This window comes from Lissotriton vulgaris, chromosome 10 (genome assembly GCF_964263255.1).
Source record: "Lissotriton vulgaris chromosome 10, aLisVul1.2, whole genome shotgun sequence".
NCBI classification, from domain to species: domain Eukaryota; kingdom Metazoa; phylum Chordata; class Amphibia; order Caudata; family Salamandridae; genus Lissotriton; species Lissotriton vulgaris.
Window position 1 is genome coordinate 1,105,648,939 of NC_141698.1, and position 24,068 is coordinate 1,105,673,006.

The following is a 24,068-nucleotide window of genomic DNA, read 5'->3' on the forward strand; positions in this document are numbered from 1 at the left end:
ATGAGTCCACTCGCATCCATCACGCGACAACACAACCTTAACATCATCTCTTACGCTGACGACACCCAGCTGATCCTTTCCCTCACCAAAGACCCTAACACCGCCAAAACCAACCTTCACGAAGGCATGAAAGAAGTAGCCGAATGGATGAAAAACAGCCGACCAAAACTTAACTCCGACAAAACGGAAGTCCTCATCCTAGGATCATCTCCCTCTGCCTGGGACGACTCATGGTGGCCATCGGCCCTGGGCACAGCACCTATACCCACAGACCACGCACGTAACCTAGGTTTCATCCTAGACTCCTCACTCTCGATGACCAGACAAGTCAACGCAGTCTCATCCTCTTGCTTCAACATACTTCGCATGCTCAAAAAAATCTTCAGTTGGATCCCCTCCGAGACTAGAAAGACTGTCACCCACGCACTGGTCACCAGCCGTCTGGACTATGGAAACACCCTTTACGCCGGAATCACAGCCAAATTACAGAAAAAAACTCCAACGCATCCAAAACGCATCAGCCAGACTCATTTTGGACATCCCTCGCCAAGATCACATTACCGGTCATCTGAGAGACCTCCACTGGCTTCCCGTCAACAAGAGAATAACGTTCCGTCTCCTCACCCACGCACACAAGGCCCTCTACAAACTAGGACCCAAATGCCTCAACACACGACTGTCCTTCTACATACCCAACCGCCAACTAAGATCCTCCAATCTAGCCTTCGCCGCAGTTCCACGCATCTATAGGTCCACCATGGGAGGAAGATCCTTCTCCTACCTGGCAGCCAAGACCTGGAATTCTCTCCCCACCCACCTCCGCCTTACACAGAACCACATCTCCTTCAGAAAGGAACTTAAAACATGGCTATTCGATAAATAATGCACCCCCTTCCACAAGTGCCTTGAGACCCTCTGGGTGAGTAGTGCGCTATACAAATTCCTGAACTTGAACTTTAAAGGAGCAGAGTACAGCTGTTGCCAAGACCAAGACAAGAATGTCCAAGCAACCGTTATAATATGATGTAACAACAACTGCATGGCAGGTGCCATAGTTAAAAGTACAGAGTCCTTAAAAGGGCGATAAACAATTAAATGGGAAATACTAAATGTATCACAGGGAATGTAACACAGTTTGCCTTTCCATCTCAGGCAGTTTTCCCTCAAAGGTGGTGAATTCCCTTTCTATATTTGGCACTTTTCACATAGAGAAAATAGACTTGGGTTTTCCTAGCACTTCCAGTACTTTATCCAGTGCAGGTGAAAAGGTCTGGGAGGTGATTCTTCTCTGGTGGACTGTTTGGACTTGTTGCACTGGGGTGTAAAGAAATCTGGTTCTGCTTGTCATGCCTTTTCTTGTTCAGTGACTTATGGGCAGTATCCTATGTGGGTACTGGTATTTACTGTCCCTGGGCCAACTTTAGGTGCACTCCAATTGGACAAACAGGTCATTTCCCTTTGGGCATGAGAGCAGTTCAATGCAGGCCGCGGCTGGAGGTGTAAGAAACTTAACTGAGTTACATAAATGACCAATCAGTGCTTTAAATATGAAAACGAAAATAACCTTTAATAACATGCATTTAAGGAAAATGGGTTAAGACAAGCTAAACGGGGAAAGCTACAATGGGATACATAGCCTAGATCGGCAGATACGTGGTGCAATGCATGACACTTCTTGTAATACTGACCCAATGGCCAAGAGGACTACTCGTTGGTAATTGGGACCCGAGGGTCTTTGCCACGTTCATGCCCTGTATGGACTGGGCTGCAGTGTTGTCTCTGCAGGATGAGGTGGGTCCTGGCAATATGTCTGTATCCTTGGATTGGGCAACAGATGTTCCACCTTATGGATAGGTTCCTAATGGTAATCTGTAAATGAGATGAAAGCATCCCTCGGCTCCCTCTGGTAACCCCTGAAGGTGACGTACTCCACAATCTCTCCTACAGGCTCTTGCGTCAGAGACCTCTCTTCCCATGACTTACTACACCGTGTTCCACCACATCAAGGAGCTGCTGCCCAAAGACTGCATCATCGTCAGTGAAGGAGCGAACACCATGGACATCGGTCGCACGGTGCTGCAGAATCACCACCCTCGCCACAGGTGAGCGATTCTGGGCTCTGAGATGTTTGTAGTGTATTTTGCATTGTAAACTCACACTTTTAGAGGCCCTCCAGCCACAGTGTTGTCCGATAATACATAAATCAGCAAATGGTTTTGCTTTCTGAGATAGTATCTTTTGCTTGCAGTGAAATTAAGTGGGCTGTAGACGCACCATATAGTGACTGATTGATTGATATATATATATATATATATATATATATATATATATATATATATTCTCTCTCTCTCTCTTCTCCCCCCTCCCCTCCCAAGCCATCCAAGTCCTTTCAGCATCTTAGAAAGGGAAGGTTTTGTCAGTATCCTTAAAGGTACCCTGACAATAACACCCTGTCCCAAACCTACAGCCATATGCACAGATAAACACAAAAGAAGACGGACTGAGACACAGGCAACCATATCTAGAGAGAGAAAGACCAACTTCTATTCTATGTAATTATTGGTTATTCTCGGGATGAAGGGCCACGCACTGGAGCCTGGGCCCTGCACTGTTTATTGTTCCACTTTTTATTCTAGACTTGACGCCGGCACGTTCGGGACAATGGGCGTAGGCTTGGGATTCGCCATTGCAGCCGCATTGGTGGCTCAGGGACAGAATCCGCAACAGCGTGTGGTGGCAGTAGAAGGGGACAGCGCATTTGGCTTCTCTGGTATGGAGGCCGAGACACTCTGTAGGTAAGTTGAGGTTTAGCAATATGATTCATAATACACTCTGGACCTTTCTTTATAATGTCCGCATCTCACCCCCACAAGTCATCTGTTGCTTTTTTAAACCTCTCCTCCCTCAAGCCTCTCTGTTGCTCCACGCACCTTCCTCCGACTCTGACTCTTTCCTTATTCATTCCTCCATTGCTCCCGTACACCTCTATTTTTATTTTTTATTTTAGGACATTGTTTATTTTCAATTTCCCACTGAGCCACTATTTTTTTTTCTTTTCCTTTGCTGTGCTTTTGCAGATATTATTATAATTTACCAATCCTAGATTAGTGTCTGCCACCTTGCAATGATAAATTTAAAGTTAACAAAGTCCACCACATACGTGTGCATGCATCATTACACATACACTCATCATGCTGCCTCGGCTTGCTTTTGTTGTTCCTTATCCACAACCAACTATTTTCTTTTTATTATTCTGGTCATGTTTAACCGCATTGGGCAGAAAACATTTGCACAACCAAATGGTCGAGTACCACTGTTTAAAAACAAGAACTATTTTCTTTCCCAATGGTTGTTTCTTTAGGTTTGCTTTTATATTAATTATTTGTTATTTGGATTTAAACGCGAGGGGAGGAGGGAACCACTTCCTTTTTTCAGCTTTCACCTACAGACAGGCTGTAAGCTGCTTGTAGTCGAAAGCCTCTTCTGGATCTTACCAAAAGAGTACCTCCACTGCTTACCATTGGACATCTTTATTGTCACTCATTTGTTTGCTTCCTATTCAATAGCACCCTCTTCTTGTTTGTCCCTCCCCTGGAGCATAGCCTCTTTACCATCCTTTAGGATGACTGCCTTCTATCCTTCCACTGCTCACATTTAGGGAAATACGATTTTTCTTTTTCTTTAAGCACTCCACGAGAGAGTGCACATGTTTTCTAGCTTCCTCCCTCATGTGCGTCTCTTCCCCACCAAATACCTGCCTTTGTTTTATGTTGCTTTTTCTTGTGTGCTTTTCCCGTCAAATCCCCCACACACTGTGTTCTGTCCCTCGTGTCCTGCCGTCCCTCCTTGTTCTTAATACCTTCTCCCTTCAACCAGCTTTATTTTTATTTCTCTCCCCAACCACTGTGGGGGGAGGGAGGTGGGCAGGGTTATGTTAATCCTTTACCATCCAGTTGCTACCTCAGCATGAGGTCCTGCCCACAGGTAAGAGGTGCGTGATCTATGTGGGCCTCTGTATCCCCCCTCCCACAAGACCTTTGTCTTGGTGCACTTGGAGGTCGGTAGCTGTGCATGACCTGATTTTTTACCTTTTTTAAGCATTCATCTGCCTTCGGTAGGGCTCGGCCACGCTAGCTCACAGTGCCTAGAGCTCTAACAAGCTTATTATTAAAAACACGCGTTCCCTGATGTCTTGAGCAGCCATGGAGCCAGGGGTGTAGTTTATGATGCGTGGTAGGAGTTTAGAGGCTTCTGGCACAACTTTACCCGTTGAGTCCAGCGCAGGCACCTATGTCCAGTGCTATTGCTCGTGAGCATAACTGCAGCCCCTCTGATCCTCACAGGTACAACCTGCCGGTGCTCATAATTGTGGTCAACAACAACGGGATCTACAATGGCGTAAATGAAACCTCTTGGAAGGAAATGATGATGCTTGGAGAGCCAGCAAAAGTGTGAGTACAATCTGCATCACCTTGTATCATCCAGTGTGATAGGAGGAGGTGGTGTGTGAGTTATGAGTTGCTGGTCCCTTATTTCATCTATGTGAGCACCATTTCAGTGCTCCTTGCAGCATGGGAAAGTGTGAGTGTTACCGCAGTTTCAGCACTGCATCTCATTTGTGCATCCTGTAACACCTAGCGTGTTTTAGTCCATGTGCGCTTAATTGTCCCTCTCCTAGTCTTTCGTTTCCATCCTTAACACTTCTGGTTGTGTGTGTGGGTACAATGTCTCCGTACAGGTAGAACTAGAGCAAGAGTCACCAGTGCTCTGCACTTCATAACACCTGGTGTGTGTGCCTGAGCCTCGATGCACTTTGTAACACCTGGTGTGTGTGCGTGAGCCTCGATACACCTTGTAACAACGTGTCTTTAAGTCCCCCTGCACCTTACGGCATTTCCTGATGTTTGAGGACTGATCTTATAACATCTTGTAAAGTGCAAGTGCCAACCCATCCCTTCTTTAGAACATCTCTGAATTACTGAACACAGACCATATAACTTGTAATGCAAGTTGTGTTCGTGCAGTGCTTCACAGAACAATATCATGCAGACACCTCCTGGCATGGATTCAAAAAGTTTGCAACACAAAAAATAGATATTGTGCCCCAATATATTGCAATTTTTGCTGTTCTCACTGCAAGCATTGCTTTTGACACACTTTTGTCTTGTGATTGAAATGAAGTATTTCACTACTGTGAGGTTATGTCCCTTATGTCAACAATTATGTTCTTCCTTCGTTAAACTGTCATACCTATATTAATATTTTGTGTGGTGTCTGCCTGCCACAAGATTAAAAATACACTACTATGTTGCTCCTACAAAGTAGTGGGCCTTCCTCAGGACTATGGGTCTCTGTAGAGCACATCAAATGTTGTAAAACAATCCCTGGTTCATGGTTTGTTATGTAGGTGCACTCAATATAGGATCGGCAGGAGCAGTGAAAATACTCGTTTTGCTTAGAACAGGAGTTCTGACATCATTCTCCCTTAGGTGATATTCCACATCAGCATCCTGAAAGTCTTGCTGCTGTCCCTCAGACTTGTTGTTTGTGTTGGTTCTTCTGTTTTTCACATATTGAGAAGTAGCCTTAACCTAGCAGGTTGTTGTTTGGAGCACCTGCCCAGTTGCTGCCTTCTTAACTATGCTCTAAACAGGCCCACAGGCGCCAACCTCTTAGAAATGCGCACACGAGGTGCAGTGCAGTCCCAGCCTATGTGCTATATGTCATCAAACTGTACAGATGGATCCCAACTGGTACCCGAAAGATGGTCACGTAAGCCCTCGTCCGCAGCAGACTGGACTACGGCAACACCCTCTACACTGGAACCACGGCCAAACTCCAGAAAAGACTGCAACTTATACAGAACACCTCGGCACGCCTGGTCCTCGGCATCCCCCGCCACTCCCACATCACTGCCCACCTAAAGGACCTGCACTGGCTCCCCGTCAACAAGAGGATCACCTTCAAGCGCCTCACCCATGCTCACAAAGCACTCAACAACCCCGAACCAGCGTACCTCAACAATCGGCTCACCTTCTACATCCCAAATTGCCAGCTTCGCTCCGCCGACCTCACCCTCGCCACCATCCCTCGCATACACAGAACGACCACCGGCGGCAGATCCTTCACCTACCTAAACGCCAAGACTTGGAACAAATGTCAGACCCAGGACCTGTTGACCTTCAGGAAACACCTCAAGACCTGGCTGTTCGAGCAGTAGTTGACACCTCCGCACCCCTCAGCACCTTGAGACTCTCACAGGTGAGTAGTGCTCTATACAAATGGTTGATTGATTGATATTACTGCGCTCTCAGTGGGTCTCCGCCAAACAGTTCTTTCCAATGGAGCTAGAGGTTTCCAGTGTTTCATTCTGGAAATATCTTATTTGTCCATTTAATCCTGCTACTGTGTTCCATAGACCAATAGAACGAGTTGTGAAGGACATGGGAGGATAAATTAACCCTGACGTAAGTGGTGCACCATCAAGTCTGTGGTGGTATATTCAAAGACTCTTGGGACAAAGGCACAGCCCATCATCTCTGTCCTCCTAAACCATCATGACAGACTCTTTATTGGTGGGACATGGTCCTCAATCGGATTAGTTTGAAGTGTCTTTGGATGCAGGAACTTGGACAAGGTACATCAACCTGCTGAAACTGGCCCCGGAGTCCTCCCAGATCCAGCCTGATCCACACAGCCAATGCACCACCATTTAGTTTCCAAAAGCACAAATATCATATATCACAGTAGCACTGAGGTGTCTATTTGTTGTATGGAAGTAAGAAAATCTGACTTTATTAACATGCTGCGAAACTGAAGCGACATGCGTGTTGCACTGGCGCTCTCCTTGCTTCACCAGACTGGCTGAATGACACGGAAAGTTCTGCTGGGGCACCCATCCGGCAATACAGTGTGATTGGCTCTGCCCCGTGCCCTACCTGCCTTCCACAATACTGGATCGTTTGGAAACCTCCCAAGCGGGGTGTTGTAACGTGTATTGTTGCTTTGCATCCTTTCCCTTTGCTCCCTGTCCCTGCTGCTCAGCCAGTATCAATGTGGGGTGTGTGGAATGTTCGAACGCCTGATGAGGCGGTGGAATGCCGGAGGGCCTGGTGGAGTGGAGAGAGAGACCGTTGGAGTGTGTGGGCTGAGCAGCAAGGATGCTGCTCCTGCTGGAGCTGAACTACTGAACCGATTATCCTACTTACCATCCTGTAACTAAGCTTAATTACCCTCTTACCTACATCTTACTTCATGGCTACCTTTGGATTACATCACAGACTCTACTTGGAAGGAGATTTGCTATAATCACTAAGTAGGTGACTGTGATGTGATCTGGGTTATCATACTTGTTTCCTCACCTGTCCGATCCCTGGAAAATTACCGTACTACATCCCACCTCCCTTTCCTATGCAAACTGGGACAGCGTAGACATGAGCTAAGCTAGTATTGAGAGGTGTTCAAAGGGCCATTTTGCTGGATTTTCACACTTGAGGTTTTACCTCCAAAAGCAAGAAAGGTGCTTCTTATAGACCATAGGAACCAATGATAAGATAGAGTGGAGAGTACTGCAAATGCAGGGGTGATACTGTTTGAAACCGAAGATACTGAAACCAAATACTACGACTTTAGTGCAACTATAACGAATACCTTGAGAAAACTACATTCTGGTTTCAACGCACTTCGAAAAAACATCCCGGAGTGAAAACGCAAATTGGCTGTCTCTGAAGGGACAACATCTTACTAGAACGCGGTCATATACCTAATTTGAAACAGATTGAAGAATCTGAACATAAAGCCGTGCCCCCCTCGCTGTAGAAGTCTCGGAGTAACTCTGTGCCAAGGACCGTGATCAGTTTCTTTCCTCTTCAGCTTTTTATCTTATTCCACTGGGCACACTCTACTCACACTTTTACTTAGAATTAGGGTTGCTTCTTTGATCTTCTTTCGTGTTTAGCTGATAACAGCATGTTTAGCCAAGCCCGAAAAGATGAAAAACCAAAGTAGACATTCATAACACTCATGTCGTCAAATCTTGTGGATGTCCTTCGCTGACACTGCGTCATGGGCCCAGTGGACACCGTTTATGACATCTGTTTCATGAGAGGCCCTCACACCCCACTTCACTATACTCCGTGCATCTTCCATAAAGCACCAAAAGGTGGGCAACTCCTCCTGCTCTTGACAAAGGCATCCCTGGACTCTGATGGCCGGGTGGACCATCCTACTGTTCTATAGGGAGACCAAGAAAGCAAACCTCCATCCATCTGTAAGACCAAGTTAACAACTCTTACTCTGCCTTTACACCACGCTGAAGCATCAAGACTATTGATGCTGAAGACCTGGACAAACACGACTGAGGTCATGGATCTAAGACGGCAGCTGCCCCCGCCTGCTGGGACCATCCAGTCGCTCAAGTGCATTCGACACCATTGACGAGCATGCCTTATCTACAGCCTGCCATTGTGATTTGATGACACAAAGTTGAGACAATGGAATGCTAGTTTGCCCTCAGTCTTTGCAACATGTGATGTGTCGCCTAGATAGTCACTCCCCCATCCCAGTGACTAGAAGAGTAATTCCAAGTTCTGTGCTCTTCCTCCTGGAATCAAGCCTCCGGCTCCTCTTGGTTGTGCACATAACCACGATTCAGTGGTACAACCTACAACCCTCAAAGACTTTGCACAATTCCACTGAAACTCAAAGAGCTCCTGTAACCATCTCTGTTCCCTGTCTTCTAGATCTGCACCCTAACAGAGAACTAGGAGCAAAAGAACAATGGATTAAACCCAAATCTTTGTGACTGGGGGTGAATGCTGGCATTGTTCAGAATTCCATCCATCATTTGTTTCTTTAATTTTTTTAAAGTGACATTTTCAAAATAACTTTAATTCCAACTTTACCATCAGTTTCGATCTTAAATTCCGATTAATTTGAGCCCTTGAATTAAGTTTAAAAAAATAGTTTAAGTTTAAAATATTTCTAGAGCGCGACATACACCGAGCGGTTTCTTGGCGCTGAGATAGCAAACTACCAGAGGGGCTAGAGTCAACCACTAGGACGTAGACTGAAACAGGGGGGGAATTTTAAGGCAGAAAGGCCTGGGTAAACAAGAAAGTTTTCAGGGATTTACGGAAGAGGGAATACTGGGTAAGGGATCTGAGGTGGAAGGGAAGGGAATTCCAAAACACAGGGGCCAGAGTAGCAAATTTAGAACCGCCCTGTTTTTTTTTCCTGAAACGTGGGGCTACTAGTAGATGTTGAGCCGAGGAACGGAGGTCTCTGCTGGGAACGTACGTTTTGATGGCTGAGGATATAAAGATAGGGGCCAGACCAGACCTGGCCTGAAAGGCCATGCAGCCTAATTTGAACAAGGCGCGTTCCCGAATTGGAAGTCAGTGAAGGGACTTCAACAGAGGAGCGGTGTGGTGGAATCTAGGGAGACCAAATGCAAGGCGGGCCGCCTGGTTCTGAGCCAGTTGGAGCTTGCGCAGGCTGACTGTGGGATGCCGTTGAACAGGGCATTCCCGTAGTCCAGGCGGGATAGGACCAGTGCGGACATGATCAGTTTGAGTGCAGGGAAAGAGAAGAAACGAGAGATGGAGCGGATAGTACGGAGAGTAAGAAAGCAAGAAGATACCACGGAGCCTATCTGGGAGTGCATGGTGAGTTTATCGTTAAGCTTGATACCTAAAGTCTTAACTGAGGAAGCAGGAGTGGGGGGAGAGCCGAAGGAGGGGGGCCAAAATAGAGAGTTCCAGGGACTGGAGCAACCACCCGTTAGCACAAGTTCCGTCTTATCGGGGTTGAGCTTCAGGTGGTTGAAGTTCATCCAGTCCCTGATAAAAGACAGGATAGATTGGAAGTTAGATATAGAGTCAGGGGAAGAGGAAAGATTAAAGATGAGCTGGAGGTCATCGGCGTAGTTATATACCGTGACCTCCAGCTGCTGAAGAGCAAAGATGAGAGGAGAGATGTACAGATTGAATAATAGAGGAGACAGAGAGGAACCCTGAGGCACCCCTCACTGGACCTTACAGGGGGTAGCTGAAAACTCCCCAAGACGAACCGCCTGGGTCCGGTCCCTCAGGAAGAATGAAAGCCAAATGAGGGCCGATCCTCCGATACCCGCCGCCCTGACACGGGAGAGTAAGATGGAATGATCCACCGTGTCAAAAGCGGTGGACAAATCAAGGAGGACCAGCGCCTGGGGTTGACCATTATCCATGCCCTCCCTGAGGGTATCCAGCACAGACACCACCACTGACTCTGTCGAATGCCTTGGCCGAAACCCCACCTGGCAAGGGGCCAGCACCCCATTCTCCTCGACAAAGGAGCTGAGCACAGAGGTGACGTGTCGCTCAAGCACCTTACCCAAAAAGGGTAGCAAGGAGATGGGGCGGTAGTTAGCTAAGGCAGAGGGATCGGCTCCTGGTTTTTTCAAAATGGGAACAATAGTGGCGGATTTCAGTGACGGGGTCACGACACCCTGGGCCAAGGAGTTATTAAGAAACATAAGAGGGGGCAGGGTGCACGCTGAATAAATCTGCCGTAGGATGTATGCAGGGCAGATATCAGCTGGGGAGCCAGATTTGATTTTAGGGAGAAGAGAAAGGAAAATTTCCTCCGAAAGAGGGGGGAGAGAGATGAGAGAAGCTTGGGCAGGGGGTAACTGGGAGGTAACTGGGGGTCAACTGGGGGTCAAAAAGAGGGGGGACGGGGGGGATATTGGTTTTGATGGTCGCAATTTTTTCCACAAAGTAGGAATTCAAAGAGTCACAGAGATTTTGAGAGGGGAGAGGCTTCAATGAGGTCCTGTCGGAGAAGGCCAGGTCGTGAGTGATGGAAAAGATCTCCTTAGGTTGGTTCTCTGCTGCTAAAATTTTGGCTGAGAAATAAGCCTTCTTGGTCTCTAGAATGCTTTTTTTATAAGTCCCTAGAAGGAGGACATAACGGGACTTAGAGATGGGACAGTAGTCCTGTCTCCATCTGCGTTCTGCCTGTCGGACCGTTAGTTTCTGCTCTTTTAGTTCTTTACTGAACCACCGGTTAGCGTCTTTAGGGCGCCTAATCGAGGTACGCCGAAGGGGAGCCATACTGTCACTTCCATCCGTAAGCCAGGAATCGCTGGCCTTAGCTTGGGCAGCAGACGCCAAGCCCGACAGGGAAGGAGAAGAGGCCAGGAGTGAGGAGGTTAGGTCCGACAGGTTAGCTTTGCCCCAGTTGCGAGCCCACGAGTTTTTGGCGTGGACGGGCATCTTGGTCAGACAGAGGCGAAGAGAGAAGGAGATTAGAAAATGATCTGACCAAGTGCAAGGGGAAACGGTGAGTGAGGAAAGGGGACAGTTGAGAGACCAAACTTGGTCTAAGATGTGACCGTGAATATGAGTGGGAATGTGAACCAGGGAGGAGAAATTGAGTGACAATAGAGTTTCAGAAAATTCCTTGGAAGAAGAGCATTCCTTGGGGTCGGAGGGCCAATAGTTAAAGCGCTCTGACAGTTGTTTCTCACTGTGGCAAGGCGGACTCTCCCGTAGAAAAGCACTGGGTTGCATTATAACACTTTAACACTTGAATCATGCAAACTGAAGTTATAGATTATAAAGTGTTATAATGAAACCCAGTGCTTTTCTACAGGAGAGTCCGCCTTGCCACAGTGAGAAACAACTGTCAGAACGTGTAAAACATACATACACATAATCAACTTTTTACATACCACGCACTCTGACCTATGGGCAGGTAGGGCCTACCTTAGGGGTGCCTTGTAAGTATAAAAAAGGTGGTTTTAGGGCTGACAAAAGGTTTATATTGCTATGTCGGATTTTCAGTTTTAAAACAGCACTCTCTGGCTGAAAGGTTCGGCATGAAGACATGCTTTGCACTGTCACTTTAGTGGAGACACAATGTGTGCTGCAGTCCACTAGTAACATTTAACTCACAGGCCCTGACTACACGCGAACCATATCCTCGGTACCCATAGGCAAGTTAAATATGCCAGTGATGTACTTTCCAATTGCACATGTACTTTAAGGGTCAGAGCATCTACGCTGGGCACTGAGCATTGGACATCAGAGCCCCCGTGTTGATTCAGTAAACCAGCGCTAAATAAAGCAAAAATTGGGGGTTTAACGGCAAAAAGGGCATTTCCTCTCACTTTGTAGCTATCCCTGGCCGGCATGTACAAAAATGAATTCCAAGAGCCTCTTTCTGTTTCGGTGTTGGATCTGTTTTTTGCCATGTTGGTGTTTTTTTCCACTCTGGCTGTTCCAGCCACAGTCTTTTATCTGTGAAATGAGAAAGAACAAACAAAGAAGGGTGAGGCCTTTCTAGCCATCCTCTAAACAAAGCAGTCTTCTGTAGCACCTATGCAGAACATGGAGCGAGGCGTTGCAGGAGATGCTCTCAGAGGGTGGCCACCCTTCCTGTCTATCAGCTGGGGCCTGACTTACTTAACCAGGGAGGCCGTGGAACTTTCCAGGGCCTTCCCTCAATCACCTAAGAACCTGAGCAGGCTCACCTCCAGTTTTCTATTTTCCATACATAGAAATTCCAAAATGTCCCTATGCAGTGAACACAGCACAGGCACACAAGCACCCCACACTCACTCTACCTCATACATGCAGAGAAAACAAGCACTCTCCACACAGGTCCCAGATGGATAGAGCAAAGGACCCAGATTGGGGGATTAGGTAGGCCTGTTGGCAGGAGAGTCCAGGAGGCATAACTCCCTCTGAAGGTGAGTGGGCACTGAATGCTTCCACTGCAGCCAGTGCCTCTCAGCCAATTGAGAGGAAGGTAGTCCTTCTAAAAAGGAGGGGTACACTTTAGTATCCCCATCCTGACTTCAGAGCCACCCTCTGATGTCTCAATAATTTTTCAGGGGAAACAATCAGTGAACACAGAATTGTCTTGTTCACTGAGGGAAAAAACCTGCAGAGGCAAACTGTGGCTTTTCCAGCAGTTTAACAATTGTCTTCTCCGCAAAAGCGCTCAAATGATGGAAAACCCTAGTGTTTTGAATAATGCTTGTTGCTGTATTGAGGTCTGTGTCCACACTCACTACACCCACCTGCAAGAGGAACTCTTTCCCTAAGTAGAAAACCTCTCTTTTGTTCCTTTTCCAGGGCCCCACCAGTCTGTCTGACACCCAATGCGCACTACGAGCAGGTGATGGCTGCGTTTGGTGGTAAGGGGCACTTTGTACAGACCCCGGAGGAGCTAAGAGTGGCACTCAAGGCGGGTTTGGCGGAGGAGAAAGTGCCAACGCTCATCAACGTGATGATTGATCCACAGTCTGACCGCAAGCAGCAGGTAAGTGCAAGAACTCTGCACTGAACCAGTTTAAAAAAAATATTTGAATGATTTTGAAGTTTTTTTGTTAGTAGCCCTTCACTTCTTTTGAGCATTTACATTTCATATGTGCAAATTAAGAATAAGAATTATGAATTTGCAGACCCGCTGTGAAGGAAATATGAGTAGGGTGGGAGAAGGGCTTTGGAATTTGGCACAGACCCACTGTCAGTAAAACAAGAGGCTATTTGTACCATCCAAAGCTGTCTTGTATGTGTGACTATCGTCAACTGGGTTTGTTGTGGATGTTTGTGCTTTGCTAGATGTCCCTCTGTGCGAGTCCTTGGGGATTAGTAGCAAAGACACAGTGTGAGGAGTCCCTGGCTTAGCTTATTTATTTCCATTTTGTGCCTTTTTGCTTCTCTGGTTCTGCAGCTTTCCTTCAGGAGAACAGGCTTTATGGTCCTTCCATGTTCTTTTAGATTTGTTCAACCACAATTAACTATCCTTAACAATGTGACCACATAAGACCGAACACACAACTTCTACATGGGTCACTGGCAGCCTTTTCCTTCCACAGAAAGGGCCAGGTAATTATCCTGTAGGCAAAAGATGTGAAATCTTCTTGAACATAACAGTAAATATTGCAAAATACTTTAAGACTCCAAGTTGCCAAAGACCTCAACTATACTCATGAAAAAGCAGCATTTAGGATAAAATGCTCTTAAAAAGGTGAGAAAAACTCTAAAAAAGAACAAGGAGTGTTCATACAATGTCTTATAAATCCGCAGAACGCAAGCTGAGTGCTAAAGGCAGCATGTGCGTATGTCCCAAGCTAGACTTGGAGGTGAGCAGTCTTGTAGCCTCCTAAGTTAAGATCAATGGCTGACAGCAGTCGCTGGGATGTCCTGTCCCTTTAGGCTTTTACACCGTGCCGGACGAGGCAGAAGTACCAGCAAACCCAGCAGCAAAATAAAAAATACTTCCAGTAGCGAAAGCAGAACCACCAGGGTGCTGAGGTCGCATCCCTCAGCAGCACTGAGAAAGGCCTTCAGATCCACCTACCAATGGCTTCCTAGACTCTTTTCTACACTTGAGTACTCCTGCAAGTAAAAACATAACACCACATCTTCCGGCCTAGAAAAGATACCTTTAGACAAACGAGTGTAGATATGGTTACTAGATTAAGTGTTCAATGGTTGAAAGTTCTACAGTTTGAAGTCTTGCTGCTTGGGCTAATGCATGGGATCCAGTTTCGTTTTCACAAGTATGCAACAGAAAATCAGAATAACTGAAAAACAGAAAGCAAAAGGAATCTATACATGCTTGCTACTTACTTGTGAAGAAGGATTCGAAAAAATAAATGTGGACCTTTCCTGGAGCCGTAGACAGCCAAAAAACATGAAGTGAAAAAGGTGGAATTGCAGGTGTTCCATTGAAAGCACCACATGCTTCAGGAGGGGGTCTGGACGGTTGTCGCAGAGCATACTTTGCTGTTCAATTAATCAAGAAAAATAGGATTTCTTTGCTTCAAAGTACGATCAGACTAGGAATTCCGGGTCCTTCAATTCACTCTCAGGTGACACCCCGGGGCCAGCTCCAAGAGTGAAGACGAATGGCAGTGCCTTCCATTGATGCTTATCTAGGCTGATCAGGGCTTTGCTTCACCATAAACTTCTACAGGATCTTAGGTGGTGATCCTGACAACCCTGGGACTGTCGTAAAATTTACAGTGAATCTAGTACAATTGACCCAATACCTGGGCGTGGTTCTGGACACACAAACTGCAAGCTTATTTCTTCGGCAAACAAACCATCTTCCCAGGTTCTTGAATACTAATAACTAGGGACAGACATATATCATACAGTCGGAAAAAGTGTCCTTGTTGCTCGGCTCCAAGACCTTGTGCGTCTTCAGTCAAAGGGTTCTGGAGGAGATTAGGTTGTAGAGTTCAGAGGATGCGAATGCCTTTGACGGATAACTCTGAGGAATCCTTCAGTCTCAATAAGTCACTTTAAGCTTACAGTTCCCTACAAGCCCCATATCATATTTCTCCCATGGCTCGATACCACGTTCTAGAATTTATCTTGCTCATAAATAGTTTGTACCAATAAGGGATGTCCACAAACTCTGGTTCTTGGCAGTCAAATCCAAGGCTCAGAGTCTTGAAAGGGATTGCGATGAAACATAGAAATGACAAGGTTCTTACTTTGAAGCAAGTCCTTAAAGCTGGTACAAGGCTTACGTATTTCAAAGCAGAATTCAATGTAACAAGTATTCAAGGTTGTTCCATCACCACACGATCAGTCCTGAGGCGGCATTATTCCCTTTCAATGTTCACGCTTTAGATTTGAAGAACAGACAAGTTGAGGTCTAGCTTATGATAAATGTTATTTAATAAGTAGGTGAGAGATACACTTGTTGAATTAAGAGAAATGGCACTCAAGCGCCAAGACACCAAAGAGTATTTGTGCGCTGTACAAATGTTATTAACATAAAATGTACACCCATGAGTGCCGCGCAAGCATAGTTCAAAAGAGGAGACCCTTATTAGAGGACGGTCCTTCCTGGGGTCTGGCCACATTTTTACTCAATGGCCATAGCTTTCGACTGCAATAAAAGAAATACTGAAAACCCATGGAAATGGCTGTGGAAGCTAGTGACTTGCTTAATCAAACCTGCTTACTTAATCAAAGTCTGAACTATAAGCCCCGCCTATGCGACAGTGACTGTCGGAACCACTTTCAGAGAGCCTTGGGGCACACAGGGGCTACTAGGCCCAATTGTGAGGGTTGAGGCCTTTTCCTCCTAATGTCCCGGACCTGACCTACTATAGATCCTGAGCAACTGGGCCAAGTAACCCTTCTAAACTTGACTTTGAGTGGTAGACGTGGTCTAGCTGGTCCCTCGGGGAAGGGGGCGATGTGTGGATACAGATTAATGGATCTGGGCTCTCAACTCAGAGAGCTCAGCAGCAGCAATAAATCAATTTCCAGCCAAATAATCAATTTCATAAAACAGAGAAGTGTTTTACTTCTAACTCTACTCATTCAAAGAAAGAAGACGATATTCAGAAACAATCAGGGGCTCTAGTGTTTCAATGGCAGTTCCCTGTCCGACTCTTACCTCAGACTGTGATGGGGGTTATTACCTGTGAACTGGTGGCCACATCGAGGGAATGCTCAACTAGCAGTCCGTTTCTCAAGAGACCACTCTGACTCTTAAAGTCAAGTCAAAAATGTCTTTGTGCCCCAGCGCTTTCAGCAGTGAGTCCAACCATGGCTGGTTGGCCCAAAGCCAGTCTTACTCACTCCTGTAGGATCGAAGCTTGCAGAGCCCTGGAGTGTGCCACATCCATGGTATTCACAGCTGCTCCGGTCCCGATTAGATAAGTTGACTTCACACAGACTTACCGGCTGCACTCGGCAGATGCAGGCTCTCTAACTCTCCCTCATGGTCGAGCTCCGACAGCAATCAAAGGTTTTCCTGCACTCCTGTGGGGTAAGTTTCCACGATCCCAAAATAGGTGTAGGGGATTGATTCCGATATTCCGGTCATCAATCTCGTGCTGGGGTGGTGATGTTTTCACAGCGTCCTCACTCATTCTACAAGGTCAGGTCAGTCACTGTCCTCATTTCTCCAGGAGACCTATGGGTCACCACTGCCTACAGTTTACAGGGTTCTGCCTGATAAACAAGGCACAAATACTCCCAGCAGCCCCTCCTTGCATACAGGGTTTCGGCACAGCTGGCACGCAAGGCTTAGGCTCTCACTGACCAGTAGTCTCTACCACATCTGTGCCTCCTGGCATATATGGTCGCCGCAACGGTTTCACGCATGCTTCGGCTCTTCTCCACAAGGCTGTCTTTTCCACAGCAGCCCCTCCGGGCACACGGGGACGCCACATTGATGCAGTGCAGGCTTCCTCCTTTACCGCACAGCAATCTTTTTCATGGGTATGTTCACGGCAGCCCTCTCCTGGCATAAGGGCGTCGTAGATCTGTTTAACCGAAGAGCCAGGTCTTGAGTCTTTCTGAAGGTGTTCAGGGAGGGGGTGCGTCTGCCAGTAGCTTGTTCCAGGTCTTGGCTGCAATGTGAGAGAAGGAGAGAAGGATCTTCCATCTGCTCTGACTCTGTGGATGCGCGGGGTTTCAGCCAGTGTGAGGATGGAAGATCGGCAGTTTCTTTTGGGTATGTGGAAGTTGATTCTGTCGTTGAAGTATTGGGGTCCGTTTTTGTGTAGGCATTTGTAGGCGTGGGTAAGGACTTTGAAGGTGACACTCTTCTCCAAGGGAATCCAATGGAGTTGTCCGTAGGTGTTGGCTGATGTGTTCGTGCCGGGGGATGCCGAGGACGAGTCTGACTCTTGTGTTCTCTATTCTCTGGAGTGTGTGAAGTAGGGACTTTCTTGAAGCTGGTGTAGAGTGTGTTTCCATAGTCCAGTCTGCTGGAGATGAGTGCGTGGGTGACTGTCTTCCTTGACTCAGGGGGGGGGATCCACTTGAAGGTCTTGCGAAGGATGCCGAAGGTGTTGAAGCAGCTGAAGGTGACGGTGTTGACCTGTTGGTTCATGGTGAGTGATGAGTCAAGTACGATGCCGAGATTTTTAGTGTGGTGTAAGGCACAGTGACATATGCATCAAAAGGTTATTCCCAGACCTCCTGGCCTACTCTTTATGATTCTGTTATCAGCCCCATCTCCTTCCTGAGATGGGTCGGGCCGTTCCTTGGGATCGCTCATGAAGCTAAAGAGCACCCTTTGCAGTGTACAAGGGGAGCCTCATTCTCCTCTCCAGTGTGTCCCACCCCGATCAGAGGAATGCAGCAATAAACAGTAAAATCATGAAACTGTTGTTTTTACTGTGGAAAGTCTTGGACGCCCAAATGGCGAGTTTAGAGTTACACGCTGACCCCTCAGATGAGCTAACTCTGGAACGGGCTGACCAAAGGGGATACTCCAAGGTATCAAATAACTCTTTACATTAAGCCTGACTTGATTCGCAACCCAAAATTGGTGTAGCAAGTTGTTGTGTCCAATTTTGACAAACTTGCCACTTTGTTGCCTTCAAACCCCTGCACCCTTACCGGTTGCATATAGGGTCCTGCCTCTGAGGCAATGTTCTGCTCTCCTGGGGAGACGTGTTAACATCTCTCAGGAAAGGATACAATAGGGGCCTACTTTGGGAGGAGGTAGTATCTCCTTCCTGCAGGATACTAAATGGATGTTGGCCCATAAGGCGAGCATTGGAAGGGCAAATGGGAAACACTTGGGAGAGGGGCTACTCTATTGTTTAGGCAGACAGGTTGGCATTGGGGAACAGAGGAGAAACCAGTTTTCCAGGGGAGTGTAGCCCCCTTGGTAGCCACACCTTTGGGTTCGGCTATGGAGCTCAGGATGCGGAGAGAGGTGTCTCACCATGTTGAAAGTGGGCCGAATGGTGCGCCTTGAGATTGCCAGATGGCACAAAGGTGGGCATCAGGTAGGAGGGAACCTGATAGCCCATTGACTACCAACCGCCTCCTACCCCGAGGGCATTTCCTGGGTTTAAAAGGAGCACCCTGAACTCCGATCTCGACTGGACTGGAAGAAGGACTGCCCTACAGCACCAAGTTACCGGCAAAGAGAGGCTGCACTGACATGGGCTGCACCTGCTGCCTAGCAGAGAGAAGGGCTGTGCCTGCTGTGAGATGCCCTGGAAGAAGTCTCCTCCAGGGCCCAGCCAAACCAAGAGACTCCAAGGGTCAGCAGATGACTTTCTGTCTGCACCACAGGGACACATCAGCTGAAAAAGCCTACCAAGAGTGAGAGGTAGCCCAGATACCCGCTCCTCGCCCTGTGTAGCACCAGGGACCAAAATCCGATGCTCAGAAGTTGCACCAGAGTCTGCTGGACTTGGGAGAGGCGTTGGAGTGCAGCTAGGTCACCCAGAATGCAAGCTGCAGCCCTGTGAAAACGACACCAGACGACTGATAGTCCAGTGGCAACTGAACTTCGGCCAGACCGTAGAGGGCCCTCTGTCCCAGGACTCCCTCGTTACCTTTGTGGATTGAGGAGTTCCTGCAAGAAGATTCCAGTCGACAGCGTCTTTCTGTAAGCTGTATCATGACTGTGACTGGAACTGCTGGAAGGCAGCTTCTTCTGAGGGGTTAACTGTTTATGAGGGCCTTGTTGGTCTCCCTGACTGATTCCGTGCGGGAGGTGGTCGCCCCATGTAACTCTAACAAACAAGATTACAACTTGCCCAACTTTCTGCTTAAAAAGTTTGTCAAATTCGTTCAATTAGCAAATGCTTGTTCGCGGTTGAATAAAATGCTCGGATTTACCATTCCTTGTCAACTCTATATTTCCAGAACCCTCCTGTGGATCTTTTTATAGTCTAAAAATATAATCCATTTTTATGAATTAGTGTTGGATTTTTTTGTTGTGTTGTCTATTTCTTCAATTGTTTTGGTGCTGTTTAAATGTTTTACAATTGTTCCTTTGTGTAAACCTTGCTGCTCTGAGCCACAGCTACCCAGGGTTGAGCTAAAGGATTGACAAACAAAACCTACTGGGCCTAAAAGAATTGATAAGAGTATCGAACGGTGAGGTCGCACAACCACACCATATACTACACCCCAATTCCTCACATTCATCATTTGTGTCACTGTTTTTACAAAATGGACCCAAAGGTTATACATTTAATAAAAAGGGAGTTTGACAGAAACTGCACCGCTCCTAAAAATGGTTCCATCTGCTTTCTATAGGCATGTTTGGGGTTTTTCATCCACAAGATTAATGCTGTTCCACGATATTTAATTTTTAAGCAAAATACATTCTGATTTATAAAAAATTATCTTGTTTTCTGCAGTCTAATAGGAAAAGAGATTTCCTTGTTTATTTTCATCACACATTTTTCAATCACAGAAAGATATTTCTACCTTAGAATTTACATGCTATCAACATGTAGGAAACGCAGGGTTGGCAGCCTTCCAACACAGATGAAACACTCCAACAAAAGCAGCTTGTTAAAGAAGAGCGGAGAACCAGTCTGCAACTGCCTTTCTCACCCCAGTCTCCTCCTTAACCGAAATACTGTCTAAATAAAATATAGATAGCTGACCGGTGTTGGAACCCGGTACTGGGTTTGAAAGGGTGGACCATCTGTCACCATCTTGTACGTATAGACACCGCCTCTATAAACCTTCTGGGGGCTCTGGTTCCCCTATGAAGATCAGTCACTGCAATGAGCGAACTGGGCTGGTGCTGTCTTGGACACCTCCCCCAAGCTGCCAGAGCGGGTTACACAATGCTACTGCTGCCGGTGATATAGATGAAGGATTTAAACACACCAAAAGGAGTAGAGAGTGATCAAATATATGTCTCGGTGGTGGCACATGCTCTGTACCATCACACTCAGTTGTGTGACATACTTCATCATAGGGCTGCTTCAGGACACCCCAACGCAGACCAACGCCTGGGGTGGAGCAGTAGGGATGGGGAAGACAAGACGCAACATCTAAAAATTTATAGAAACAGTAAGACTAGGATCACCGAAAGAGGAAGTGCAGTGTGAATTAATACTAGCTCGGTGGTGTCGCTATGTGTACATTTTATTCCTGGACCCTCCGGCCAGGATTAAAAACGTGAAGGATAGTGGTGGCCGGAAGAGATTATGAACTCTTTACACCCCTCCTTACTGCCACACAATTAGACTCAACGTGGTTTGGGCAGCCAGAACTTGGGCTTGCTACCTCCAAAATACCTGAAAATAATCTCTGCAGAGAAATAGCATTAATTGCAAACGGCTTTCTCATGTCTGTTTTGTCGTCAAGGGTTACATATGGCACATGCTGTGCAGCGTGTGCCAGAAAGTCACATCAAATGGCGCAAAATGTATTCCCACTTCATCACGTTCACTGCCCTGTTCAGTGGTGTGTCTATTATTCAACCTTTGAATTGTATCCACTTGGATTTGTCACTCTAAATGTTGGTACATTTTGTCATGCTCATATTGTGTGCCATTTGATTGATTATGCCAAGGGAGCTCAGGCTTATGGCTTCCTCTGAGGGAGCCGCTATTTGTTTAGGTTAATGATTACCCAGGTCACAAGAACACAGGGTTGCCCCACATTTGATTCTAGATTGTTCTCTTGCAGTTTCAGTGATGGTCTCATTTCCCAGCCGAACGTAGCTCGTTTATATTTCTTTTATTAATGCTACACACTTAGAACATGTATATTCACAGGTCGTATGTATCACTGATAGTTGAGTCAACCAATGGTGTGGTACAGGGATGAGATGGGAGTATCATGGAGAGCATTCATTCTTTAGACAGACTTTGAAGAGATGTGGCATCAGGTCTTTCTGAAAGGGCTTGGGGTCTGGAGGATGTCGGATTTCTTCGAGAAGATGAAATCAGATTGTTTAGCAAGAAAACACTTGAGGATAAATGGTTGAGTCTCTCCTGTGCATATTCAACTTGGTAACCATACAACATGTCTCCATGGCAGGCGTTGAATCCAAGCTGTGTTCCTAGCTGTAACTTTGTAATGAGTGATACCGCTGTGGCCTACTCGTTGACAATGTCGCGTGATTGTCTAAACCTATTATTCCTTTCCTCTCCCTGCAGGATTTTCCATGGCTGACACGCTCAAACATGTGATCCTGGATTGCGCGTCTCATCTGCGTGAAACGACTGCCCAGGAGCATACATGATGCTGTTCAATTGCAATGCTTTGTGATTTCTAAACTCTTGACGCCGAGCAGGCCGCCCCGGATTACAGGTCCTGACTCCGTGAGGTCTACTCTGTGTGGCTTTCACTTTGCTGTTCTCTAGGCACGAGACTCTGTGAGTCGTCGATGATCCAGCCGTGATTGAATGTTTGATTAATTTAATTACTTGCTCAGCATTAGGAACACACATTACATGTCCCTAATGTGAGCACTGCACTTTGCTCAGCGTACAGGATTGTTTTGCTCCTGAAGTACATACGCAGTTTCCATTATGCTGGTGGCACGGTGCAAATTTGTTCTTGTTCCGAAAGGGTCTCCTGTGAAATCTGAGCTGTGCTTCAGTGCATGGTGCTGTACAACACACATGTGCCTTAGGGAGTCTTCCAAACTCAGGGATACTGCACTTTGCTGCTACACTATTTTTCCAAGCCCCTTATTTTGGAGCATGCACGGTTGCTAGCCTGCTGTCGTGGGTCGTGGTGTTGGACCACTACAATCTTCCTGGCACGAAACCTAACCTCTTCTAGAAAACAAAAAGCCTGTGGGATGTTTTCCTTTTCTAGCAGGTGGCTGTGAATCTACCCTAGTAACAACCAATGTAAAGCATGCATTTTATGCAGGAAACCCCCACTCCAAATGAATGGGTATCATTTGTGTAGGAGGTTCAGTGGCCATAGTGGTGCAAGAGCCCACAACCACCACAATTGCAGCTACATTACAATATACAATTGGGCTGGGGGACACCCTTTTCTTGGCTTGCAGTAGAGCCCATTGTATCTTTGCTATACCACTAGAAATGGCTGGGATGTTAGGGCTCATGAAAACAGTGAGCTCTCAAGGATGGTCAACTTAAGAGTCGAACTAAGAACCCTTCAGAAGAGGTGTGGCTTGCATAATTAAGAGTGTGACCTAACAGGCACAACTAGGAACCATTTACAAGAGGTGTAGCCTATGTAACGGAGGCCGCGATCTTAGAGCTGCAACTAAGAACTCTTTACAAGAGGTGTGGCCTTTATATCAAAGGGTGTCACCAGGAACCCTTTACAAGCTGATTGTCTATATCATTAATGGTGTGACCGAGGAGGCGTAGTCAAGAACTCTTTATCATAGGTCTGGCCTAACACAGCTCGAGTAGAATCCTGTGCTGGCCACATTCAGGAATGGACCCTTCATTTACAAAGAGCACAGCTGACATCAGCAATTTATACAACACATTTTGTCTGGGCCATTAACAACAATTCATTTGATATGGTACACATAAAACATTTTTAAATTATGTATTTCAAATCGTTTTTATTGATTTTCCAGAAAGAATTATACAAAATGAAATACAGTAAAAGTAACAGAAATAATACTGACTTGAAGAAACCAAGGAAAATGACAAAGAAGAAAAGGTCCACAAATTATCCAATTTCGATACATTATGAAATGCAGTTATGTTGGAGAGGCGCGGATGGTCCATGAATATCCCAATCTAAAAACGATCTAGGTTACATTACGGGCTCATGGTAGTATGCTAGGAGTAACACATATAGCATACACACCATGAAACATTACAAGAGTACTAAAGAAGACACAATAAGATCCCACTGACACGGTATAGGCATGTCAAATAACTTTTATAGGGCACAAACAGGTTGGGATATTCTTCTTAGAGGGTACACGTAAATTCTTAAATTAAAATGTATTAATGTTTACTAAATGAATTACCACCTTTGAAATTCGGGATCCACAGTCTTGTTGTTTAAAATGGCTGGAAATAGATGTTATTATGACCGACCTAAGTGGCACTCCTCTTCATCAAACTTTGACTTATAAAATGTTGTGCTAGGCTAAAGCTGAAACCATAAATTAACTTACAGATTCCACAATGTGGAACACTAACCTGCTGAGCTATACTAGTGGTTATACATGCTGGCCACTTGTATTAGGTTGTAAGATGGCTCAGAGAAGTAAGCCATTTATTTGCTGCAAAGATGTGTCTACTTAACTCATCTCTGCTCGTAATACTAGTAAAAGAGCTCAGGTAGTGAACGTGTGTCTTTCAGTTCTTCTCTTAGCTG

The 24,068-nt window shown here is 46.2% G+C and overlaps 1 protein-coding gene across 1 annotated transcript in view; it reads left to right on the plus strand.

The window, feature by feature from the left end:
* Positions 1–23,842, plus strand: part of HACL1 (2-hydroxyacyl-CoA lyase 1) — a 148,474-nt gene extending 124,632 nt beyond the window's left edge. Inside the window, exons 13-17 of the mRNA XM_086942194.1 lie at positions 1,948–2,102; positions 2,637–2,795; positions 4,344–4,451; positions 13,125–13,311; positions 21,902–23,842. Of these exons, the coding sequence (XP_086798320.1) occupies positions 1,948–2,102; positions 2,637–2,795; positions 4,344–4,451; positions 13,125–13,311; positions 21,902–21,934 (642 nt within the window). The 3' untranslated portion in view covers positions 21,935–23,842. The remainder of the gene's footprint in view (positions 1–1,947; positions 2,103–2,636; positions 2,796–4,343; positions 4,452–13,124; positions 13,312–21,901) is intronic.
* Positions 23,843–24,068: the final 226 nt, after the last annotated feature.